Source organism: Lycium barbarum, chromosome 8 (genome assembly GCF_019175385.1).
Source record: "Lycium barbarum isolate Lr01 chromosome 8, ASM1917538v2, whole genome shotgun sequence".
NCBI lineage: Eukaryota > Viridiplantae > Streptophyta > Magnoliopsida > Solanales > Solanaceae > Lycium > Lycium barbarum.
This window is the reverse complement of record NC_083344.1, coordinates 119099795-119110937: the sequence shown is the minus strand read 5'-3', so window position 1 is coordinate 119110937 and position 11143 is coordinate 119099795. Positions and strand designations below refer to the sequence as shown.

Here is an 11143-nt window from a genome sequence, read left to right as displayed (position 1 = left end):
CATAAGTTAAAAAAGTTTCAATCAAACACCATCATATAAATTAGGACGGTGAGAGTAATAGTCAAGCTTAACATAATATATGTGTAATTAAATGGTCGAACGATTAATAATTATAGAAATTTATGAATATACAGTACTAACAAAGGGGATCAAAAGTGCACATTTCAAGTAATCGAAGATTAAATAAGTTTAGCTAAGATATCACAAGGATTAAAATTAAAATTTATCCATATTTGAGGGACCAAAAATGCTATTAACCCTAAAAACTTCCTGAAACTCTTTCCACCCATAAATAGTCTTGAATTGTCGAGCATCCATTGCAGCTGGTCATCATTTCTCTTCTTAACATTTAGAAATTAAATTTATCATTTCTCTTCTTAAATTTGTATTTAATTAATTAATTTAAAAGACAATTATGGAGTGGAACTGGCTGAAAGATTTCTTGAAAGGGATGATCAAGCCAGTAGCAGCACTTGCAGTGGTGTTTATGGCAGTGGGATTATCTTATGTGCAGAAATTAGGACTTGAAGGAGAAATGATTTACTCAGTATTCAGAGCATTTGTTCAACTAAGCATCATTGGTTTTGTTCTTCAGTTCATTTTCAGTCAGAAAAATGCTGCTTGGATCATTCTTGCTTATCTATTCATGGTATGTTTAAATCTTCTACTTCTTTTCTTTTTCTTTCGAGCATTAGGATTTATCAGAAACATCGTATCTACTCCACAAAAGTAGATAAAAAGTTTGCGTACACCTTACTCTCTTTAGACCCCACTTGTGAAATTACACTGGATGCGACGTTACGTTGTTGTTGTTGTTGTTGTTTAATTCATCTTTTCTTTCTTTTTTGTTCTGTTTCTAAACTAAGATAGGGATCAACCAAATGCAGAAATATAGAATCTTTCTACATGTGGATCTGCAGGTAGTTTTAGTTAAATTTAGTTTTTAAGTTTTTTAGGAGAAAGTTATTTGAGATGATTTTATAAGTTATGTCTTGTGGCGATCAGCGGATGCACTGATTCGTCCTTTAGGGGCGTGTTGGTATATCATCTTTTTGCTTCGTTTTTTTCTTTTCAAATAAATGTTATTGTTGTCAAATTTTCACTCCCATGTGAAGTTGAGTATTTCAAGTTAGAACCAATTTTTCAAGTAGCAAAAAAAAAATTCTCACACAAATTCAATATTTTTGAAGTGAAATGCATATCTAAATATGATTTTAATTCTTTTAAATATTAATTTTCAACTTCAGTTTAAAATGTTTCTCTTTTTTTTTTTCTTTCAACAATCGCTATGTACTAATGGCCACTAAATTGCATTATAAATCTACAATTTCTAGGAATTTATATAAGCCTAGCGAAAATTTAACACAATAGAAGAAAATAAAATTTATATAGATAATTTCAATTAGTTGAAAATAATATTTTAGTTATATTAGCATATTTACTTCAGGTCCTGTGTTTTTAGGAATTTTTTTAGCTCTGTCAAAGGTTTTTAATCATACTACTCTTTCCGTTGACTTTTACTTGTTCACCGTAGATTTTGCACACCCCTTAAAAAATAATAAATTAAGTACTTAATTTATCATGATACTCATATTAATTGGTGTATAATTTTAATGAATTTAAAATGAGTAATTAATACTATAAGTAAAATAGGGGAAAAAAATTATCTTCAGCAAAGTAAAAGTGAACCGAGGGAGTATGAGTATTGGTTTGAGATAACCTTAGATTGAGTAACATTTACATAATCAATGAGGATTCGTTATACATGTCTCGATCTCGTGGTTTCTTTACTTTTTCCTCTAACTCTTAAGTTTCTCGAGGTCAAGTATTTACTCAAGGACAAAAACTTCTTTAATTTCATCAGGACTTTCAGCTTCTTTTTGACTTTCCAGCATAGAATAATTCAACAAGATCACGTTCTTATTCTTATGATAATAATTTTGGTACTTTTCACTCCTACTTTATTTTATGATATGATTTATATGTTGATTGTAGGTTCCAAATAAGAAAACAATATACTTCTCCCTCTTGATGATACTGATGTTGCCTTTATTACAATACGAAAGTTTAAAGGCAACTTTTTCTCAATCACTTGATAGACCTTTCAAGTTATCTTTTATACTCCACTTAAGACACAATAGGAAAAATTCGAAAACCTCTTTTTTGATATGACATCATATCTTTACCAAAACATTTTTCAATAGATTAATTATCTTTTTGTGTTTGAACGTCGGAAAAGAGAAAATGACTTTTGGGAGAAAGTCATTTACCTTAATCAACACTTGCACATTTTAATCCGTCTTTAATACTTAAAAATTTCATCAATTCACCATTCGATTTCCTAAACTTATTATCAACCTTTAATCAAAAAAAAAAAAAAAAAAAAAATCTTTTCACTCTTCAATCAAACACTAATTTTTTTTTTCCAGTAATAGCTTTCCAAGAAAATGAACTTTATCCTACAAAACACATCCTAAATCTTTGTCTATTATATTCTACTTCCAACCCAATAGTTTCATGTGTTATTTTGGGTCCAATCCGTTAGGTCATGTCAATAATATGGTCGTAACTCGTTGAAACTTGGACGGGTTGGATTGGTGACATAAAATTGACTGATTTTGTCACCTCTAATCATTCCGGAACACCAAAACTACCAACAACTCTACCTCAAGCTTCAAGGAGAATAATTGGAAGGAAAGAAAAAAATTGTGCAGATATTCAAACCAATTCCACTACGGAAATTGGCTTGCATTTTTCACCAAAATCAGATCACATTGCAAATAATTTTGAGTCTATCTGTGCCATTAAACTAAGTAGATAATCTTCTTACTAGTATTTGTTGATCATGCAGGTTACAATTGCTGGTTATACGGCTGGACAACGTGCCAAACATGTACCTAGGGGAAAATACATAGCTGGAGTTTCCATTCTTGCTGGAACTGCTGTTACTATGTTTTTGTTGGTCATTTTGAATGTCTTCCCTTTCACCCCTCGCTACATCATCCCTGTCGCGGGGATGATGGTTGGCAATGCAATGACAGTCACTGGCGTTACCATGAAAAAACTCCGCGATGACATCAAGATACAAATGGCCCTGGTACGTAGAGTTTTAAATATTAATGTAGGCATGAAAAGGTCTTTATACTATTTGAAATTTCTTAATTTCTCCTTGTCATTAACGGAAATCCAACATAAAATGTGCGGACTCAATGCGTCCAGATTCTTCGATGAAAAATGTCCAATTAAGCCTCAACTTTAGACTGTAGTTTAAAATTAGGGGCTTTACACAAATAGCCAGACGACTAAAAATATTTACGTCCACTTAGCAATATCCGTTTATAGTCGACACAAGTGCATACTTAGTGTATAACAAGAATATAATCAATGTATATTACACAGATTTTATGGTGATAATACTGGCTAAATTTTGTAAGAATTAAAGATAAAGATAAACATTTTGACCCTTTTCCCCTCTCAATTCCTGCACAATCTCGAAAAATTTAACCAACCGGCAATCATATTGCTATAACATGACGTTCAAGTTTTGCAAATTCGATGTTATGCATGCTCAAAAATCTTGTTTCTTTTTGCTAGGTAGAAACAGCATTGGCTCTAGGGGCAACTCCTAGGCAAGCAACACTACAACAAGTGAAAAGATCACTAGTTATTGCTCTGTCTCCTGTGTTAGACAATGCCAAAACAGTTGGTCTTATATCACTTCCAGGTGCAATGACAGGGCTTATTATGGGAGGAGCTTCTCCTCTGGAGGCCATTCAATTGCAGATAGTTGTAATGAACATGCTTATCGGGGCATCAACTGTCAGTAGCATCTTCTCGACATACCTATCGTGGCCTTCATTCTTCACAAAAGCTTACCAGTTAGAAACCAAAGTTTTCTCCTCAGAATGAAGAAGGAATTTTTTGACACTGAATTTTACTAGTGAAAACAAAATTTTACTCATGAAACAGCCTATTTTTGTTATAGCGTGTCACAAAGTTAGAACATCTAATGTTGTCTTCTTGGATGAAAAAAGTGCTTCCAGATTAGTGAACGATTCTCGGAGATCGGTGATTACGAGAAACGTGCTTTGATAGCTCTTTCAGATTTGTACATATGATTTGCAGCAATTCTTTTTTCTTTTCCGTTCCTTCTAATTTTTATGCTCTTTTAATCCTTCATGTTTAAAATATGGGTTATTAAAAGGCTAGTTTTCTCATGTGGCGTGTACACAGCGGCAAAATGATGATGTAGCAATGACATATCATTTTCCAGCGCCAAAAAATTGACTTTATTATGATTTGTATTTTTCGTCAACTGACATAGTTAAGTGACTTTACTATTACAAAAAGTAGATTTATGCTTTAGTATTACAAATAGTTAGTTCTGCGACTATAGTGTTACAAAGAGTAAGTTTAATGACCCTCAATGAAATTAACACGAAGTTTTACTAGTGAAAACAAATTTACCCTGTGAAACAGCCTATTTTATTATAGCATGCAACAAGGTTGCATCTAATGTTTGTCTTCTTGGAAACAAACTGAAGATTTCTTCAATATCCACGATTAAGGGATGTGAAACTTTATGGTAAAATCCCCACATATAAGCATATTGAGATGCAACAGAGGAAGAACTTCATTATGTGGAAGTTGTATAAATCCTTAGCGGTTATGCCGTTCTCTATTTTCCACCCTATACCTATGCCATTTGTATGATTCTAGATATACTCTTGATCTATGTTGTTCGGACGCTTTAAAAGTATTGCGGGTGTGTCTCAGATCCTTCAAAAGATATGCATTTTTCGAGGATCTGACACGATTACAGCAACAATTTTTGGAGGGTCCGAGCAGCGTAGGTCTTGATAGAAGAAGTTTACTTACACGAGAAAACAGGGGTGTGCTTGATTTTGTCTGGTTTAAATATAACTGTATTTTCTGCTAGTGAATGATCAATATTAATAATGCATTTCCCTTAAATAGGCACTAGTTCAAATCAGGAAAATGTCAATTGAATTAATGTATGAGTTTGACAGAAGCGGAGCATTTTTACATTCTGATCACACATAGTGTTACATTGGAGATCATATCTCACCTATTGTTGGAGCATCGCCATTAATCATGGCGATGCTCCAATACTGAAATCAGAAATCTTTAAACACGCTTGTTTTTTCTACCTTTGCCACGTCCAGATTTCCTGGGAATCGAAGGGCGTCTCAACAGAACTGGTGACCTTACACCCACATTGCGTTTTCTACCTCTGCCACGTTGCACATTACCAGTGTTCACCGTTTTTGGCTGTAAAACTGGTGACGTGGCAGCCACATTATTACCGGGATTCAAAGGGTTGACACCCTTATAATTCCCAATAGGATCATATGAGCATACAACAATCGCGCCCTTTTGATCATCGCAATAAACAAATCCACTACAACCAACTTTGGTGGTAGTTTTCCATATAACATTCAAATAATGCCCACATTCACACCCCGCACGTTCAGGGTTGCAATTGCATTGATTCGTCGCGTGGTTGAAAAACTGTTTCTCCGCGAACCATTTCTGGACAATGCTGGTGGCAGTGTTCTGTCTGTAGAGTTCCCAGAATATGTTTTCCCCATATGGACTCGTCGAATGTTGCCTGTAATAAGAGGTGGCAAAATCAGCCTATGAAAATATAACCTGTCCAACTCGCCCAAGTTTAACCGGCCTATTTATTAGCTCAGCTCATCAAAATATATTTTCAAAAAGATTTTTTTTTTAATTTATTTGATACTATATGTTACTCAATATATAGGTTATAACCATAATAAAGTTTTTTTTTTTTACGTACTAAACAATTACTACATATAAAAGAACAGACAAATAAATTAAAACTTAATAAGAACTGGGCGGGTTGGGTTATATCCTGCTTTTTAGTCCATTTAAGCCCAACCCATTTTAGCCAAGTAACTTTTGGACGAGTCAGTAACCCCCCGTTTATTGACTCAACTCATTTTGACCTGTCCAAATTCAGCCTGGGTCGCTCATTTGACACACCCTACCTGTAATCGCAGTGTTGTTTGCGCTGGTTCGCCCAGGATAGGGAGAACGCAGCCAGGTTGGCGTCCCACTGCAAGGGTGGGACGCCAACGCTTGCTCTCAGATCATTGTGGGATTTGAGGAACTCTTGTTGGACCCAGTTGAATCCGGTTGCTTCTGTGGAGGAAATGAAAGTGAAAATAAAATTGAAGAAGAGCAGCAAGATTGCTGCTGATAAGATTTGAGCCTTTTGGAATAGCATTGACATTGATAATGACAATGCAGGATAAAATGGTAAAGGCAAAGAGAAATGGTTGCCCTTTGGGTCCTGGAATTTTGGGTTTCTACTATATTTCCTTTTTATGTTTGAAATTTGATTTTCATGTTAGTTTTACATGAATAGACCAGCAGGAAAAAAGGAGCGAACAATGCGGAGATTGGAGAAAATGAATTTTTATCTTAGTAGCTAAACCTGCGGCCATGTTAAATTCGCAAGTTTGGAGTTGTATTCGGCTCAAAATTTTTGTTCAAGAAATATCTCTCATATCTCAAGATTCGCAAGCTTATTGATGATTTTATAATAGTAAAACTACTATATATTTTTACCTCTAGATTATTATGACGTACTTCTACACTAATGAGGTCAAGATTTTTCAATTTTTAATATATAGGCTGAGGAAAAAAAAGATAAATAAATGGTACAAGATCAGAAAAAATAAGCATAATGAATTAAATTAGATGGACCTTTATAACAACAACAGCATACCCATACCCAGTGTAATCCCACAACAGACCTTACCTCGTACCTTAAACAAATTGTTGTCTGTTCACCGAAAACGTAAGTCCATAGGAATCCTGGACAGAAGAGAGGGCGGTAACATTAGCACCGACCCTATGATGTTGGAATAATCTTTTTATTAGCTTTTTCAATTAATTAATAAGGAACTACTAAAAAGGAACGGAAGCAGTATTAAGTTGTTATATTTTCCTTGCAGCATGTTATATTCTAGCTTGAATGTGCCACATCTCCATGTTTTTCATTAAGTTGTCATATTTTCCTCGCAGAATGTAATATTCTAAGCTTGACTGTGCCACACATATCCATGTTTTTCTGGTCACTATAGATGTGGAGTCGAACTTTTTGATTCTTGAGTGTGGGCCACTCTGAAGAGTAACTGCAACATCTTTTAAGAGCCATAACTGAAAGCAGTTAAAGTTTAAGTCTTAGAGCCCGTTTGGATTGACTTATAAGTTGCTTATAAATTGTTTTCAGCTTTTTTGAATGTTTAGCTAGCCAGCTTAAAATCATTTTGTGCTTAAAACAAGCTCAAAAAATTAATTGAACCTGTTTGACTTAGCTTATCTAAAGCAGCTTAAACAGCTTATAAGTTAAAAAAAAAAAACCAGCTTAAACAGCTTATAAGTTAAAAAAAAAAAACCAGCTTAAACAACTTATAAGTAAAAAAAAAAAATTGAACTGCCCCAACTTATTTTTTTTAAGCTTATAAACTGCTTAAAATAAGTCCATCCAAACAGGCTCTTACTATTTTAGGAATGGAAGTATAGAAGTTCCTATAAAATGGCTAAGTTCTCGACAGAAACGAGATTTGGTAGTTTTCGTGGATTTTTTTCTATGCATCAATTGTTTCGTCTCATTGCTGTGACAATTTCCATTTACATTTTGTCCAAAACTACGTAAGACGATTAACAATAGAATTCAAAAACCATGATTCCTTGTGTCGATATATCACAGTTCTGTCCGCTCATCAGTAAAAAGTTAGAAAAACTTGCCAACTCAATTCATTCTAGTCTAAACATCACAATGACTTAAGAATGTGAAAATTTTGGATAGACTTGAACCCCAAAGAAGAGAGAAACAAAATAACGACAGAATGAAATGCATAAAATTATTGCAGAAGGAGTTTAGGAGAAGCTTAAAGACTAAACACAACTAGATTAACATGGTCGCTTACAATTGACAATAACAAGAACACATAACTAGATGTTTCATAGGACATTTTAAACCTACTTTTACATGGCCAACTACTGCAGCCGAAATGATTTTCCTGGAGATACTAGGTAGTTGAACAACACCTCCTTAGTGTCCGAAATGACCCATATCAAATCTTAAAGCGAAAACTTGGTAAGCTTTTACACCATTAAAACCTTTTGTAAGCAAAACAACTAACCCAAAAAAACCAGTTTGAAGGAATGTGGATTTGACGACTTGACCATCATATGACACAGCAATGTAACTTGCAGAAAGTCCAGCAGTGTTCAAACAAAGTTTCACAACCATGAGATGCACTAGCAAGTAGCAATTATATAATGCAACAAATATAACTAGTCTTACCTTTCTAACTGCCTATGGAGAACCCAACAAGAAAATTAGTAATAACATAGCCAAACCAAAATCATATGATGCATCAAAGAGAAGTACAACTTATCTTGGCTCTTTAAATGCAAGATTAATGTTTATCTGCTAGAAAACACAAGATGTACTACACTTCCCACTACAGTTTTTTTTTTTTTTTTTTGAAGGGCCTACAAGGTTGAACGAAACAGCAAAATACCCAACAAGTGGACCTCTAGTAAATTACGCATGTTCAAAGACAGCCTCTAACCTTAAGGAACATAAGTTAACATCAAGCAATCTCCAATCTATTCTGAACCACTTGGATAAGGTGGAACTAAATTTCTAACACTGGTTGATCCTCGACATGCAACATGAAACTGTGTTTTCCTAGATTAAAGTAATGCATTACAATATAAACGTGAGACAGTATTGCAGATTAATAACTAAGAGATTGATGATAAAGTCGTCAAATCAAACCCTTCAAGAAGGATAATTTGGTTGTAGTTTCATCATTTTTAATATTGATCATGGGCCATTTCCCGTAGTTTGACGCCATGGAGGTGGTTGTCAATTTCCTAGTGCTCTCCAGAAAAACATAGTATGCTACTTTAGGAGACTAGAAAAGCCTTTTTTGCTGTAATTCAAAGACCAAAATTTATATAAACTACGGGGAAAGTCAAAAACATTATAATCCTAGCCCACCAACCTGCAAGAATGGGGAAGAAGTGGTTAAAAGATAAGAACTTTCATTCTGCAGTTAACAAGGCCCCCTAACCACAACCCAAGAACAGTAAATCATACAATCAACCGAGTCTTACTCTTTAACAAAAGTTTGGAATTATTCAGGTTCTCCTCCAGCCTTGTCCACAGCAACAGCTTCCTGAATTAAATTTATCCGTAGATTAGGAAAAAAACTATTATATACGAGAAAAAGTAATTAGAGAAAGATCCCAATAGGTGATATATACTAGTAGGAGATAAGTTTTAGTCTTGTTAGTACGTTGATTTTGAACCTATTGCTATTCTAAGGGTATTTGACCTCATCATAGATTTATATGCCAGTAAATATATAGAGAATTGTCATTATTATTATTCATAAGGAGTAGAAGGTAAACACTACAAAATCAGCCATCGTAATGAGTTCAAAGAATGAAGAATCAAAAAAGAAGATCCTTTAGATGCTTCTTCTTTCTTTGAATCTTCCTTCTCTTTTTAACCTCTTGCCTGGTGAAAGTTATGGAAGAGATTTGGAAGGAGATGCCAGAATAGAGTCCTATTTTAGTGGATCCCAGAGAGAAGGAAGAAGTTAGGATTCTGTTCCAATTCTCTACAACCCCCCCCCCCCCCCCCCCCAAAAAAAAAAAAAAAAAAAAGAGAGAGAGAGAGAGAGAGAGAGAAGTTTCAGATAGGGGGAAAATGAGGCCTAGGGAGCGAAACTGCTACGAGATCGCATTCCATGGCACCCCACTGTATCTTTGTGAATTGGTCCACTTCTTTACTTCTATAATCCTTTTCTTGAGCTGTAGAAATATGCAACAGAATAAAGAGAACTTATTGACAGATTGAGAGACTAGTGTGGGGTTGGCTATTCAATCACTTTTTCCAGTAATGTGCAGCGATGAGAAGAACTGGTTGTTTTACATAGGTTGGTGTAATCTATTTGAAGCACCTGGTTGTTGGTAAAGGTCTGGGTTCAAATCTCATCATCTTTCTTAATAAAAATATTCTAACGAGGCCTAAGCAAGCGTGCGAAGTGTTGATGACCAAAAGAAATAAACAAAAGTTTTCCTCTTTAACAGCTTAAACTTCTAGATGAGGAGGTCTCACAAGATCAGCCTCTCAGATCACGAATACCACAAGCATAACTAAAGTAAAAAAAAAAATCAAATGCATAATGATGGTACTTGTCTTTTTTCCTTTTGGGCCAAACCTAATGCACTGCTCATGCAAACAAAAACAAACCTGCTCAACATTTCCTTTGCCATTTGTTTGTGGTTGTGAACCAGGCTGGGGTTGTGAAAACCTATATTAAAAAAAAAGCACATGACTATCAGAATTAAGTCATAAATCTGACAGAGACTGATTTACGATGGATTCTTATATGTTGCACACTGATATACGGATGGAAAACATTGAGCAGATCCCAAGGTGTAACAAAGAGAAAATGAACCATTTTCATTTTTACAACCTGAGAGCCCTAGCTTTCCTTTTATCTTCCTCCACTGGATCAGTCTTTGCTGGTGGTGGTGCAAACCTTGTCAACCTAGCCTTCTTCTTAACTTCCTCATCAGTTGTGTCAGATTTCACAAGCCCAAACCTAAGGAACAACCAAAATCTATCAAGAAACTCAACCAATTTAACTAAAACTTCTCAGATGGCGAAAACAGGCAGAAACAGAAACCTCTCGGCCCTAGCCTGCTTCTTATGCTCCTCAGCTTTCTTTGAAGCATCTGACCCTTGAACTGGGGACCCAGTGCCAAACCTGTGAAATATAATTTGAAGTACATTAGAATCACACTACTACATAAGACACAGAAATTAAGAAATTAAACCAAAAAGTGCACAAACACATGAATGCTATCAACTTTTTTGTTTTTATTGTGACAAACTAAGAAATGCAATTAACTTGTCACATATATGTAGATATTCTACTGCAAGTGCAACCAGATAGATACTTAAATCTCAGATAATAGTAATCCAATATCTGAACCTTCATTATTAGTCAAGTGTCTTGACTTCCTAGAATAAAGTTCTAAAAACTGTTTAACTCCTCAT

General features: G+C 34.7%; 3 protein-coding genes across 4 annotated transcripts in view; 1 reads left to right on the top strand and 2 right to left on the bottom strand.

The window, feature by feature from the left end:
* Positions 1–302: 302 nt before the first annotated feature.
* LOC132606911 (protein ALUMINUM SENSITIVE 3) lies at positions 303–4128 on the top strand. The gene is made up of 3 exons (XM_060320592.1): positions 303–649; positions 2852–3097; positions 3595–4128. The coding sequence occupies exons 1-3, from the start codon at positions 416–418 to the stop codon at positions 3907–3909; spliced, it is 795 nt and encodes a 264-aa protein (XP_060176575.1). The 5' UTR covers positions 303–415; the 3' UTR covers positions 3910–4128.
* An 860-nt stretch (positions 4129–4988) lies between these two features.
* On the bottom strand, positions 4989–6746 carry LOC132606914 (pathogenesis-related protein PRMS-like). The gene is made up of 2 exons (XM_060320595.1): positions 6036–6746; positions 4989–5632 (listed from the first exon to the last, which is right to left on the bottom strand). The coding sequence occupies exons 1-2, from the start codon at positions 6278–6280 to the stop codon at positions 5149–5151; spliced, it is 729 nt and encodes a 242-aa protein (XP_060176578.1). The 5' UTR covers positions 6281–6746; the 3' UTR covers positions 4989–5148.
* Positions 6747–7934: 1188 nt separating this feature from the next.
* The window catches only part of LOC132606913 (protein MODIFIER OF SNC1 11-like), a 5857-nt gene continuing 2648 nt past the window's right edge, over positions 7935–11143 (bottom strand). The window contains exons 2-6 of one of the 2 annotated variants that reach the window (XM_060320594.1): positions 10770–10850; positions 10554–10685; positions 10331–10370; positions 9187–9248; positions 7935–9074 (exon numbers count right to left, since the gene is read on the bottom strand). In XM_060320594.1, the coding sequence (XP_060176577.1) occupies positions 9207–9248; positions 10331–10370; positions 10554–10685; positions 10770–10850 (295 nt within the window). In that variant the 3' untranslated portion in view covers positions 7935–9074; positions 9187–9206. Of the gene's footprint in view, positions 9075–9186; positions 9249–10330; positions 10392–10553; positions 10686–10769; positions 10851–11143 lie in introns of both variants that reach the window. The other variant, XM_060320593.1, reaches the window with a different exon arrangement.